This window comes from Pyxicephalus adspersus, chromosome 7 (assembly GCF_032062135.1).
Source record: "Pyxicephalus adspersus chromosome 7, UCB_Pads_2.0, whole genome shotgun sequence".
Taxonomy (NCBI): Eukaryota; Metazoa; Chordata; class Amphibia; order Anura; family Pyxicephalidae; genus Pyxicephalus; species Pyxicephalus adspersus.
The window spans coordinates 64,708,664-64,723,578 of record NC_092864.1 but is presented as its reverse complement, the minus strand read 5'-3'; the positions used below and the strand labels follow the sequence as shown (position 1 = coordinate 64,723,578).

At 34.6% G+C, this 14,915-nt stretch overlaps 1 protein-coding gene across 1 annotated transcript in view; it reads left to right on the top strand.

The window, feature by feature from the left end:
• TRPM2 (transient receptor potential cation channel subfamily M member 2) overlaps window positions 1-14,915 on the top strand; it is a 51,702-nt gene that overhangs the window by 19,158 nt on the left and 17,629 nt on the right. Inside the window, exons 14-21 of the mRNA XM_072416839.1 lie at window positions 832-977; window positions 1,653-1,765; window positions 5,108-5,345; window positions 6,685-6,803; window positions 7,681-7,813; window positions 9,425-9,596; window positions 10,242-10,425; window positions 13,489-13,670. Of these exons, the coding sequence (XP_072272940.1) occupies window positions 832-977; window positions 1,653-1,765; window positions 5,108-5,345; window positions 6,685-6,803; window positions 7,681-7,813; window positions 9,425-9,596; window positions 10,242-10,425; window positions 13,489-13,670 (1,287 nt within the window). The remainder of the gene's footprint in view (window positions 1-831; window positions 978-1,652; window positions 1,766-5,107; window positions 5,346-6,684; window positions 6,804-7,680; window positions 7,814-9,424; window positions 9,597-10,241; window positions 10,426-13,488; window positions 13,671-14,915) is intronic.

Genomic DNA, 14,915 nt, shown 5'->3' with positions numbered 1-14,915 from the left:
GGTTATGTGTAGTGACAGCCCGCCCACTCTCCCATCACAAGCTCAGAGCCTGTGATGGGAGAGTGGGCGGGTTGTGTGCAGGGAAACAGCCCGCCCACCTCCACCAGCCAGGACGTATGCAGTCCCCCTAGCTGGTTCCTTCTCCTGACCCTGCTCGGGGTGGCACCGGCCAGAGCCACAGAACACCCAAAGGGCCAGAGAAACCACCGTATTGGGCCTTATATGGCCCGCGGGTCATAGTTTGCTCATGCCTGGTTTACAGTGAAGCCCAGTGTTCAGTAATTCAGAGTTTTAATGTCTTTACATTACCTTTTCTCAATTGTTAAGCTTAACTTCTTTCCAAAACTTGATTTTGACTGAACTCAAAATGGTTAAAACCTTTGTTAGTTTTAGAACATATTCTTTGTCTTTTGGTCATTTGTTCATTTCCTTTACTTCTTATCCTGTAGAAACAACTGGAATCAAACAAAATATCTTTAAGTTTGAAACACAATCCCTTTTAGATAGCCACTGGAACAAGTCTCCCTTTGAAAGATCGTACCTTTATTTATTTTCTTATCATTTTCTTGTGACAGGTTATTCTACAGAGCAGGGTCACATGCAGTGATAAACCCTGATAGATGTTTTAATGCTTCTGCTCTCAATCTAAAACTAAAATAAACGTTAACACATCCATAGCATTAAATAAATGTGATCTAATTCTTGCAGTATTTTTCTAGGGAAAGAGGTTGATGTCTGTGGGTGTACTTGTTGGAAACCTCTATCTCTGAAATTGGCTATTAGTTCCGTTATATGTAATTAATAGCTGACATTTTTATTCTGCGAAATCAGGTGTTTTCACTGAAAGCTACAGAAAAGATGAAGAAAGAGCACTGAAACTACTCATACGGGTTTCTGAAGCCTGGGGACAGACCACCTGTTTGCAACTAGCTCTTGAGGCCAAAGATATGAAATTTGTATCTCATGGAGGTGTCCAGGTTGGTTTGGTTACTAAATCCAAATCCATTTATATTTTATATAAAACTCTCTTTGCTTTCTGATTCTTTCTGCCATTAGAAATACAGTTGGAAGAAACAGCAATATAAATCACTGTTTGTGATAAATGTTAGTTGTAAAAGCCTTCAATCATGGGTAAATTGCATGTGACATTTTGCAAGGAATCAGGATCCTGCAAGGCATGCTGTTAAATTTTCACACAATGAAGTGGGGAACATGTTTTCTGAAAATAAGCAGGATATTAAAGAGATAATACAAAACAAGAGTTTGATGCTGATATCTGAATATTTGGATTGAACAACAGATAAAATAAAATGCTATGTATAGACCCTAACTTAACATTTATGGCAAAAATGCAAACTCTGTATTCATCCATCAGATTTCATCACACTTCTCTTAACAGAAAAACAAATTTTTTATATCCACACAACCCCTTTATTTCACCTAAATAATCACAAGGACATCAAACATTTACATCAACACAAACGTAGAATTGGCAGCTCATTTTCTAATGTTGAGAATTTTCATTAAAAGATGTGTAAACATTCTCTTTAATTATCCCTGTATAAGCTTTATGTCCTTCCTTCTAAAATTATGACAATTTTCCTGGAATTGACAACTCCAAACATAATTATGAAAGTGTTTTTTTCTTACAGGCATTCCTAACGCGAGTCTGGTTTGGAGAGTTAAGCGTTGACAATGAATTATGGAGGGTGATAGTTTGTATGCTCTTTTTCCCTCTCATTTATACGCGTCTGTTAACATTCAGGTAACCTTTTTATTAACATAGGCAACAATTTATAGCAGTAGAATGTAATAGGCAATATACTTTTATAAAGGTCTGCATATTTGTTTATGCCTTTTTATTTAAGGGGCTCTCACAGTGGTTTTTACATCATCATCATCATATTTAACAATGCCATGCTATATTGTTACTTAACATAGTTTCATATTTCACATCTAAGCATATTCGTAAAATATTAAACTGTACCTGTATGTTGCCTATTCAAAAAATTGTAACTTCACCCAACTTTTACTGATATTTACCTTCTGGCTGTTTCCATGCTACCATATTCACCTGCCAGAGTCAAGTAACTGAGCCAAGTCCACTACGAAGGAATTGGGGAGTCTTTCTGTTTTTCCACTCTTGATGAAGCACTGGGTCATAAGTGGACAATCTAAGATTGACTTAGAGCTTAGGCACAGCCTATTTACTTAGCCTTGACAAGCAAACATGGCAATGATGGAGCAAATTAAAAATAAGTGATAGTAGAGTGGAGGTGACTGAACCAGTTATTTTGCCATGTGTGCAAAGTACGCATAGTTTATATTAGTACACATAGTAGTATATTAGTCAGTTTGCTTTTAATTATTACTGCAACCCATTTTATGAATGGATAAAGTATTGTCACCTGCAAAAAATTATTCAATATTTTAATTTATGTTTTTTTTTTTATTTATTCAGAGGAATTAAGTATACAACATACATAAAATTAAAGCACGTACATATCGTGTTGGGGTAAATATTAAAGCACGTGTTGGGGTAAATACATTTCCAAACAAAAGAAGAAAAATTATTTATAGGTGGTGCCAACTATAAGATATGGTCACATTTTAGGGGAGGAAGAAAAGATTTCACATACAAGGTTACAAGTCTTGTTTAACATATTACCGGGGAACCATTATTAAGCAGGGGATATGCATACCATGTAGATTGTTTGAAGGTGGAGATAATTTTTTGTTTAATATTCAAAGAGAGAGTGCCAATGTAAGATTCCCACACCTCAAAAAATTTTGTGAAACGAGTTTCTTTATCCAAAGATACCTTCATCCATTCCATCTGAAAGACTTACCATAGTTTTTCCCGAAACATGGCAAGAGTAGGCTAATAAGGGCTTATCCTTTTATGTAAGATGGTTTTCTTAGCCACCAAAGACAGTATTGCTAATAGAGTGCCGCATCCTTTAATTTATCATTTTGAGTGTGGCCACTAATATACTACAGGTCATCATGTTCACTTACCTTACTGAACATGATAAACTACCTTATGTTCACTGTAAAAACCCAATGATGTGCAAGGGAAATTAACCATGAACATGTTGCTGCTCAATAAAGAAATTAGGAAAAACGATTTTGTCACATGTATAAGGCACAGCTATGGACTTTATAAAAGTGATGTCTGCTTTGTTCGTTTTGGTCCTTTGCTGCAATGAAGGGATAAATAAATTTCAGGGAAGGAAAGTGCCAGGGAAAGTAAACCTAGAAAGACATAGCACATCTTTTCTGCAATAAAGGATCCAGAATGTTCCTTCTCTATTATATAAATAAAATTCTGCAGAGCACCATATTTTGTGTATTATATTGCGATACAAAATGCAGGCGCAGGGTGTAGTAATCATTGTTGAGGGTGGTATCTGATCTCTACTAAGAATAATAGATATCCCATTAAATGTATAAAATTTAAATTCTCTTCAATAAATCATTCTCAATGTACTTATATCTTTACTTTTCCATTAGCATAATTTAATGAAGAAAGTGGACACAGGTAGTCCTTTCATGACAAGCGAATAATTTAATTGGTAGCTGCATTAGACTGTATATAGAGCAGACTTTTTGTTTATTGAAATATATAAAAAGATTTCAACTGTTACTCTGTAGTTACATATTCCTGCTTTTAACATAAATTGAACAGAACAAGATATCAATTGCATTATAATCGATCTCATTATGTTGAAGGAATTGAGTACTTTAGTGCTATCTTAGAAAATGAGCCACTTACTTTATTAGTTGTTCCCAAGCTTTAATCTAACTACTGGAAGCCATTGCCAAATGCTATTACTTCCTTAACACCATTTATATTGCATAGTATATTCTCCATAGGATTGGCAATATTCAGAGCTAATAATGGTGAAAACTTGAGTATGAAAAGAATCTAATTACACTTATATCCAAATTGTATTTAACACAACAGGAAAGATGAGGAAGTCATTCAGATGCAAGTTATGAAGAAAGAAATTAACACTGAAGAGTTTCCTATAGAATGTACACCTGGGGAGGCGGTAAAAAACAGTCTGTCATCAAGATAAGTATATATAGAAAAAAAAACAACAAATGTTAAACTGAGCAGAAAAGTGCTATGCAAGCAAATTTTTAATCTTAAAAAAAGCAGGTGTTGCTTTCATTCCTTGAATGTATATAGCCTTCCTTGCAAAATATGCATTAGATATGAACATTAGTTGGGATGAGTGGTAAGGACAGGGAGTGTGGGGGTTTTTTAAAAGACAATAAAACTGGTTTGCCATTGCTTGAATCGTGAATGTAGCAGTTAGGAGACGCTCTTTTGGTCGACAATCCCGGGCGGTGTTCCACCGCAGTGGAGTGCGCTCGGTCTATTCCCTCCGGCAGTGGCGCTTGCAGCAGCAGAGGAGTTCTAGGAATTAGTCTCTGTGGCTTGCAGCATCATTGTTTCCCTTTAGCTGTGCATCCCCTGCACTGAGTTTGCACAGCTGAAGGGGATTTGTGCTGCAGCTGATTAGCAGAATGGTTCCCGATCTATCCCATTCTGCCATTGGCTGCTGGGTCCGTATAGCCTCTCTCAGATTCTAGTGCCTGTTATAGCGTTTATAGCGGGGGGGCTTGCTAAAGGTGAAGACTGCGGGGTTAGATTGGGGGACTGGAGTCTGATGAATACTGGCGCTGACCAGGGTTTTACAGTTGCAAGATCACATAACAATCACCTTTAACTTACTATATGCCTTCTGGTACCACTGGAATTTTGAGTAAATCTCTTTCTTTCTAAAACATTGGTCTAGCTGGTTCCTGCATGCAATAATATTTGTGTATTCAGTTGCAAAACCTATTTGCCAATAGGTACGGCTTAATTGCTATGCATTATTCTAGCAGGTATGGAGTTATATAGCTAGGGTGCCAGTTATAGTATAGGTTATAGTATAGGCTATACCAGAAATAATTAGAATACGATCATCGGCAAAGTGACCAAGTAAGAATTCTTTGGTCAATTCCTCAGTCTCCCCAGTATTGGCTCTATTTGTTAAAAAAATATATAGGAAAAAACAGATATTTACAAAAGATTGTTATTTTTAATCTATAGGCCTCACGCAGTCATTCAAAATGTGCCCAAAAAGTCAACCTGCAGGACGATGATTGAACGTTTCGAAGCATTCTTCATGGCGCCTGTAGTCATTTTTCATTTGAATATTTTGGCATACTTCGGTTTTCTGCTGCTTTTTGCATACGTTTTAATGATTGACTTTCAGCCTTCACCTTCCTGGAGGGAGCATGTCATCTACTTCTGGCTCTTCTCACTTGTTTGTGAAGAAATAAGACAGGTAGGAAGATATATCCACAGTTTGTTTATGTTACTGAACATATAGTAACATAAAAGTCAATTATGTTTCCTGAGATGTTGAAAAAATTGTTTAGTAATAATAAACATGTAAATCTTTTCTATACTACAAGTGAAATGTAAAAGCTTATCTGATGGTAAGTATAGGTATCATCCTAGATAATGAATGAATATAAAACTTATAGAATGCATGGCAAAAATATATAATTGCTTACCTTCTGGTCCCTACTATATTTTTCTTAGGTATACAGAAAAAAATATATTAAGAACAAAGTGGTTGCACATTATAGAATTCTGCAGCAGCTTACTGATGCTGTCTACATGAATCTGTTCTCCTAATGAAATCAATCATTTTTCAGTCTAAACATTTCTCTATGTTACAGTATGGTAAAGAACTGTGCAAACATTTAAAAAATTGTTCTAATGACTGAAACATACTTTTGTTATAGGGTTAAAGTTCCGAGCTATGAAATTAGGACTATACAAGTATCTTAAAAAAGTTGTATGCTATAATTACCAGTGTTGGTAGAATATATCACTATTCGATTCGACAGTTATTCGATCGAATTGTAAGATATTGTTCGGGTGATCGAATGCCGAATTCGAACACTATTGAAGTCAATGGTGGGAGAATTCGGGTTATTTTTAGGGACTATTAAGGGCTGCTATAGCAATCAGATTCCTCTTGCAGCCCTTTACTAGTTGTATGTGTTGAACTCTGCAGTTCTACTACGATCCCCGGGGCACTAGAGGTATTTTAACCTGTAGCGCCCCGGGGATCGCACATTCTTCTCAATGATTACAGCCACGGCCAGGCAACGCAGATGCTGGCCGGGCAGTGCGAGAGTGAGACTGGAGGGGGGGACCGTGCAGCTGGGAGGCAGGACCAGGCTGGAAATTTAAAATAATAGGCATTTTTAAATGTACCATTTTGACATTTAAGATACTTATTATTCAGACCTCCAGGGAGGTAAATAAATCAGGCCCATTGTTATTATGGTCAGCCTGTGATAATAATACCATGAAGTCATTTTTAGTTGCTAGCTAGCTTCCAGATCCCCCCCCCCCTGTTTTTATTTTGACTTTTACTATAAAAGCTGAGCACCACTCTTTATAGCTGCATGGGTACTGGTGCAGATGAGGAACAGATTTAATTTTTTCTATAATATTGAGTGAAGCAGTTTCACGAGATTCTACCGTTGATGCATACTGATGGGCTTTTAAATGGGAAACCAAAAAGTTAGGGGAGGGGAATACAGACAGAACACTGTACTAAAATGTTTTTTTTGCAGTTTATTAATTAAATTGTTTTTTCTTTACAGTTGATTTATGACCCTGATCGATTTGGACTCTTGAAACAAGCTTCCTTGTATATTAATGATTTTTGGAATAAACTTGATGTCTGTGCCATTCTGATCTTCATTGGGGGACTGATTTGCAGGTTTGTCATTAACTAATTTTGATACTACGATTGAGGTGAAGCCTATATAATGAACACATAATAATAAACATCGTTTTCTACAAAACACCATACCCAAGTCACAGCAGTTGCATACCTTACTTAACATTGTTTTGTGTTTAAAAATTATGGAACTTATTCTAGACAATTTATTGATAACTGCATATGCATATAACAGTATTTTAGCTGCAGCTTGGAAAGATCTACTTTTTATGACTTTTCAATGGGGTTGCTTTGTTACTAACATGGCGACTGTTCACCTAATCCTGTTTTGTGTTAAAGTGTAATGAAAGAAAGTGTTGGTTTTTTTTTTCTTGTAGAAGAGATTTCGTAATTCTCTTTTGGCAAAACAATTTAAGAATTACCTGCTAATTCATGATAACATGTACACAGTCATCTTTTTGTAAGATGGAAAAAAGGGGCTAAGAAGGGATAATGTAACTCTAATGTGCATGCGCAGGAGCTACTTTACCGGAGCCTTCCCAAAGATTGCAGGTAGAACAAGCTGGAATCAGAAGAATATGAAAGAAACATGACCGCAATTGCAAGAAAGTGTTATCGGGAGCTTGCACCTTTCAATGTTGGTGGAGTGCCCACTCAAAGGTGCCAAAATTCCATAAATTGCAAGTATGCAGTTTATATTTGCACACCATTCCAAAAACCGGCCTGACCACCTACCAATTTACCCCTATTTTAACTTGTGGATAACGTAGAGTTGTGTTGACTGTAATAGTCCAAGCCAGCAAAAAGTAATTTTCATTCTTGATTAGGTAACGTAACACAATTTTACTTTATTCACACATAGACCTTTAACATTTACAAGAATCTCACTACCAAACTTTTCATTTTTTTTTTACAGGTTAATTCCAGCAACATTTTATCCTGGAAGAATTATTTTATCATTGGATTTTGTGATATTCTGTTTACGTCTTATGCATATATTTACTATTAGCAAAACACTTGGACCCAAAATAATAATTGTTAAAAGAATGGTGAGTAAAATGTATGCAAAATCTTTTTGGTTTTTTGAGCACCTCCAGTTAAGGAGACACAGCTCAGATTTTGTGGTATACAATAAAAGCAAACAAACTGTGTATACCTAGACCAAGTAAGTCTATTTAAAAATGAAAAAAAACAACAACTTTGTTATCTATAATGTTAGACAGTCTTTTAAATTGCTGTGTGCCCAAATAATACAGTGCTTGGGCATGCAACAGTGGACTAATTAGTAAGGTTTTTTCTGTTTTTCTTAGCCCATCAGAATAAATAAAATTACAGAATATAATAAATAACACAGAGTACATCTGTGCTGTATATTTATCATTCTTTAATGTCCAGGTAATGTCCAGGTGTTTTATGTTCTGACCCTGGGCCCGCTTTTTTTATCACTTTATCCAGTTTATCCCGCAAATCCTAAATGGATCTGGTCCAGGACTTGATAATGTTTGCCTAGTAATAGAAAATGATTTTGATCAATTCCATTTCAGGTTTACTAGATCACCCAGGTCCTCCCATGATAATCTTCTCCAGTTTGGAGAGGTTTAATAAATCAGCCCCTATATGATGGCACTATATGGATACTGCCTATTATTATTATTATTATTATTATTATTATTATTATTAATAATAATAATAATAATAATAATAATAGTAATAATAAAATGAATTATAATATGAATATTATTGATAATAATTTAAAATAGTAATATTATTTAAATTAGTAATAATAATTATTTAAAACTATCCCAGTGTTTCTATGGTCACTATGACCTTATGACTTTTTTGTCAGATCCATTTACAACAAAGCACACCTAGATTTACAGAAACAGCTTTTAGACACTTCTTAGCTTGTGGTTGGTGTGTACAATAGGATATTGGTTAGAGGGACATGCTGTGGTGTTGTCTTTAAAAATGTGGTTGGCCAAAAACAATGTACTCAGTTTAGGGGGTACTCACTGTGTACAGAGTACATTGTGTAGCTTATAAAATGTATATTTAAAATGTCTTACCCCTTATTGCTTGCCAGTAACAGTATGACCAAGGTTTGCAGTCTGTTTAATAAACCAAACCAGTTACTTCATATAGTTGTCATGCTTTATTTATTCTGTGGTTGGTTCTTAAACTCAAAACTCAGTTTAGTTTAGAAATATAGTTACATTTTTAATTAAATAGGTCTTCATGAAAAAACACACTGATTAATAATTGTAATAAAAAGGTACTATATATTGCTTTTCACCAAAATGTTCCTATTATGTGATGTATTATTTATAAAGTAATGTTCATCACATTAAGTAGCTTCAATTGTTGACACAACTACACACTAAAATGCTAAGTTATACTGCTGGTAGGAAATTATTTTTAAATTTCATCACATATACTTTTGAAGTATAAAATCCAGGTAATTGGTTCAATAATTTCCATAACAAATCTGTGGTATATATCATGTGTAAACTGAATGAGTGAACAAGTTTACTTACAAGTCCTCTCACTGATTTTATACCATTTTCTTTTTTGCAGAATACTGTTTTTAGATAGTGGTGTTGTTTATTTTACATTCATGTCTTCGTCTACATTAATCAATTTGTTCCTTTTTCCAAGTGCAGATGAAGGATGTCTTCTTTTTCCTTTTCCTTCTGGCTGTTTGGGTGGTATCATTTGGAGTTGCAAAACAAGCCATCTTAATTCACAATGAGATAAGAGTTGACTGGATATTTCGTGGAGTTGTTTATCATTCCTACATGACACTATTTGGGCAGATTCCTTCTTATATAGATGGTATGTAATACAGTGTATTAAAACAGTATTTTTGTAATTGTAAATAAAAGAAAGCAAGACAGCATAGCTAGGTCAGTGGTCATACTTGTCTTCCATGCAGTTGCATGGCTTAGTCTAGTCTTTCCCGCGCCTGTTGAGTGAACGTAGGAGAAATAACAATTCTCTTACTAGATCATAACAAGCAGTTGAACAGGTGTACCTTATAAAGTGTCTGGTAAGTGTACGAAGCGAATACTTATATTAGTTTTATCTACAAACATGTATTGTGGATCTGTGGCCACCCTAATTAGGATATACATATGCTTCTGATGGTTTGCTATTTTGTGAAATGTATTTAATACCTTTATGTAATATTATTTTGTAAGATAAAAAATATCCACCAGAATGATCCCATTTTCATTACATTTTTAGAGAATGTAATTGGTCCTAGTGGGTAAAGCATCTTATCCTAAAGCCTTCCCCCATACCTGTATTTCCAAATGGAACAAAATGTTTTAAAATAATATTGTGATTTATTTACCAAGATTTATATATTAGGATATACCATGACATTTGTCAGTTAGAAAGATTGTCAGCATCCAATATACATTAATCACATATTTTTTAACTGAAAATTGATTGTGCTGTATTATTTTTCAATTATAGGAGTGAATTTTAATATTGAACAATGCACTTTAAATGGAACAGATCCAAACAAGCAGAAATGTCCTGAATCCAATAAAGAGAATCACCAGCCAGTGTTTCCACAATGGCTCACTGTTTTATTACTGTGTCTTTACTTGCTTTTTACCAACATTCTCCTTCTAAACCTTCTCATTGCTATGTTTAAGTAAGTAACTTATGCAAATAACGATAGCTCAGATTTAATTGTCAATGTATAAAGTTTGGGCAAAACAAGAACTTTGGGATATGTACATCTAATAATGCTATGTTTTGACATAAAATGTTGATATGTACCAGGGAATTTCTGTCATCTCATGTCATCTCTTTTTTTTTCATCGAGGTGCCATAGTGAAGTACAACTGCCACGGCAGAGAGAAGTGCTTCAGTCTTCTCAAATATATGTGTTCAGCTTCAGATCCCCCAAGTCCAGCTTTAACAGTACCAGGTTCCCCTTCTATTTTTAGGCTTCCCTTCTAAATGCATAATTCCTGCCTAAAGCTCATTTTACGTTTTTACGTTGTCATAGTTCTTCAGGTACATCCTATTTAAGTCTAGGGAAAGTTAATGCTCTGACACAGACTGAGTGACAAAAATTACAAACAACCTGGGTACGGAACACCTGGGTGGAGAAGTTTTTGCCTAGGGAAGGTTAGGTTTTTTTTTTTTAAACCTGAACTTGTCCTTTAAGCATCCTTGACATTTGGCTTTTTATATAACTCCTGGAAACTTTTGACAGACTCATCAATGTGACCTTGCATGTTCCCTCCTCTCTCCTTGTCCACTATTTTACACAACTAGGCAGGCATTTTTGCATCATAAAGTACAATCTTCACATTAGCGCATTGCAAAATCACAGCACCTTCAGTTTACTAAATCAGTGGTCGCCAACCTTTTCGGTCTCGGGGATCACTAAAATTACTGGCTCCTGACCCCACATGCGCAGGGAGCCGGGTGTCAATCAAAGGGGGAGAAACTCCCCCATAGATCGGGCGAGAAAAATTTGCCGTGTGTACGCAGCTTAAGCCTGCTATGGGGGAGTGGGCGGGTTATGTCCGGGGACACATCCCGCCCATTTTCCTGAACCTGGGACTTGTACTAGGGAAGTGTCCCCATAAGTGGGGTTCTTCTCCTGACCCCGCACAGGGGTGCACCAGCCAGAGACCACCGGTTGGCGACCGCTGTACTAAATGATATCTTGGATATTTTCTGCTCAGTGGCATCCTATATACCAGTACAATACTCCATTAATTCTCCATTTAGTTGAATACTGTTATCATCATCTTTCACTAGATTCACAGAGTGTGAACATACTCTGTTTTTACTGATAGTCAGTTTTCACTACTGTTCTGAATACTTGTTACTTGAGGACATGTTCCTTAAAAAATGTTTAAACCTTGACAAATAAAATACTAACTGGAAGCTAAATGCTTGCCAAGGATATCAGATAAATGTTACCTTTTCAAAGGTCAAATTTCTAAATGGGTTCAGCAAAGTAAATTATTACTTTACAAAGACTAATTCACCTAGTTTATTGTATGAAGTGAAGCTCTGTTCACTTAAGCTATCCAATCATGAGCAAGCAAAAATCATTTGCTACATTTCCATGCACATTAGTGGGTACTTTTTTCAAAGTGAAATTTTATCATATCAACCAAGCCAATAGAATCACACTTTGCCCAGTGAGAATTCACTGAAATGAAATTCACTGAATTGAAATTGTATTCAAAACTATTAGAAGTCACATGAGTTTTTTTTTTAGTTTACTGGTTTGGCCTGCTAATGTAAAACTACTGTATATATTCAAGTATAAAGCAAAAATGTTTTCTATTCAAAATGCCAAAAAATTAAAAATGAAAAAAATCTCAATTTTTACTTGGATCACACAGTAGGCTGTGTTGAGTCCTGTAAATCATTTCACAATTTTTTTCTATCTGAGACCAGAAATATAAGTTTTTTACTTTACATGAGTATTAAGTGCCTTCTAATGATGCTCAACAATAATGCACAAAATCAAATGTAGGAGCAATTGATCTATCATAGATCTATCATGGGTTTTATGTTGTTCCAACTTAAAAGTGCAAAATACATTGACTTGTAAGAAAAAAAACAATATTTACAGATTGAGCGCACGAAAGCTCATAAAATTAGATTTTTGTTGTCCTTTTAAGTAAAGGTTTTAAAATAACACATCGTGGATGTATTTAGTCAGTTTATTTTATTGGCTTTTCTAATATTTACTGTTTTGAAAGTTAACAGTGATGGCCATGTTTTGTGGCCCAGGTTTATACTTCAGTCAAACCTTTTCAAGTATTTTCAGGTAAAAATTAGGTACAAGCTGACAATCAAAAATCTGTATTTAGTTTATCAACTAAGACCTAACAACTGTTTCTGCAGAACAGCGCCATCAAAACAAGGCAAACAGTGTACTACAATCCTTGTATTGAAAATGCGATCCATAATTCATGCCGGAAAACTGAAGGGCCAGGATGGCCGGATTTTCGATTGTCAACCTGTACCTTAGTTTCTATGCAGGTTGGTTTGAATTTGAGTATATACAGTACAATGAGAAAGTCTTAATTCTGTTACAATGTCCATGAATATAAATCATATATAGGCAATCCTGAAAGGTTTTGCAGTGTTTTACACCAGCATTAGCAACATAGTTATTTATACATAATTATTTCTAAATAGTTTGGTATAGGTGTGGACAATGATACAAGATGACACAGCATTTCTCCAGTAATAATGATCACTTCTAGGTCCTAGGTCAGTTAATTGATAGTATTGATGTAAAGGTTAATAAACTAGATAAGAGTAACAACAGAGTAGCAAAAAAGGGTAAAAAAAATGTATTTAGGAACAAACTTTAACTGCTTTTCTAAAAAAAAGGTCAAATCACATGCATAGCCTATTTACATCAGGCAAATAACTCACCTTTATTCCACTCCCCATTTTTTTAAGTTGTGCGTACACTGGTGAGAAAACTGTCATTACAAACCAGTTTTCAAGAACAAATGTCAATGAAGCATATTTGAAGCTTTGCTTACTAGCACATTTACCTGTGTTTTATGTTACAACTGTTGTTTTTTTTTTTTTTACAGTTTTGTATGAAAAAAAAACATTCACATATATTGCAGCATAATAATTTGCTATTAGGACCTTAGAATACAATATTTTGTTATTTAGTTACATTTGCATTATATTTATTAATCTAGAATTATTTTTTTAGCTACACCTTTCAACAGGTCCAGGAACATACCGATCAGATCTGGAAATTCCAGCGACATTATCTAATTGAGGAGTATCACGGTCGGCCGCCTGCTCCTCCACCTTTTATTCTCTTTAACCATCTACATCTTTTTATCAAAAATGTCATTCTTCATGAACCTGCAGGACGACAAAAACAACTTAGTAAGAGCTAATTATAATTATTCAAGTCCTATTGTATTGTTAAAGCTGATTTCATGGCAAAAGGCTAAATACACATCAGATGCAAATATTGTATAGCTAAATCCCACTCTGGTTATAAATTGTAAATATAGGTATAGCCACCCCTTGAAATTTGGAAAGTATTTACAAAAGACTGTAAAGAGGGTTTTTTTGGCTAAATACAATACATACATGCCATACATTTTAATTATTTATTATTTACTGTTACTTTTCCTTCTATAAGGACCTGATCATCAGCCTTTACTAACTCCCAGACCAGGCTTTAACCCCACAGTGCTATCTCTTTGTGAGATATTTCCTTACACGTCCTTTATTTTCCTTATGTTAGTAAAACATATATGTACAAGTATAATTACTAGATCAATACGCCAATGTTTTTATACAAACACTTTCTTACTAGATTACTGTATTACATGTAAATGATCTTCTTCCACCAGGCTCCAGCCATAATTATCAACCTTCTGATTTCACTACCATATACCGATCCGTAACTACAAAAAAGTTATAACTAATATTTACATTACTATAAGTTTTACCTTTTTAAGCCACACTCTACTACTACACTAATCTACCTTTCACTAGTTCCAAGCTGTTTGTAATATTTCAGTATATTGTATAAAACATATTACTATGTATTGCATTATACACCTCATAACCCTTGACCGAGTATTGGATACTCTCAATACCCCCCATTGACCTTTACCTCCCTCTACTACAATAATTGGACAATCCACTACAACCCATAAGCAGCAACTATTCCAAATAATCAATAATAAACCCAGCATCACTTACCCTACACCTCAACCATAACTCAACTTTTCAATATCACTGCAAATCTTCCAATTTTTTCATAAATCTTTTATACATTTTAACAAATTCACAAATCATTACTAGACTGGCTCTACCTCTAATATGTATCTTTAATATAGATTATTAATTCATTTTAACTCCTAAGTCAAGTTTTGTTTTCCATATATATAATGTAAACGGTTTTATATTATACTATATATACTTACCCTTAAATGATTATGTTGGGAATATACTTACCTTTAAATTGATCCGTTGAAAATTGCCTTTAAATTGATATGTTTGGAATTGAATACTAATATGTTCATCCCTATTTAATGTACAGCGCTGCGTAATATGTTGGCGCTATATAAATCCTGTTTAATAATAATAATAATAATAATACATTGGTATTTGAAT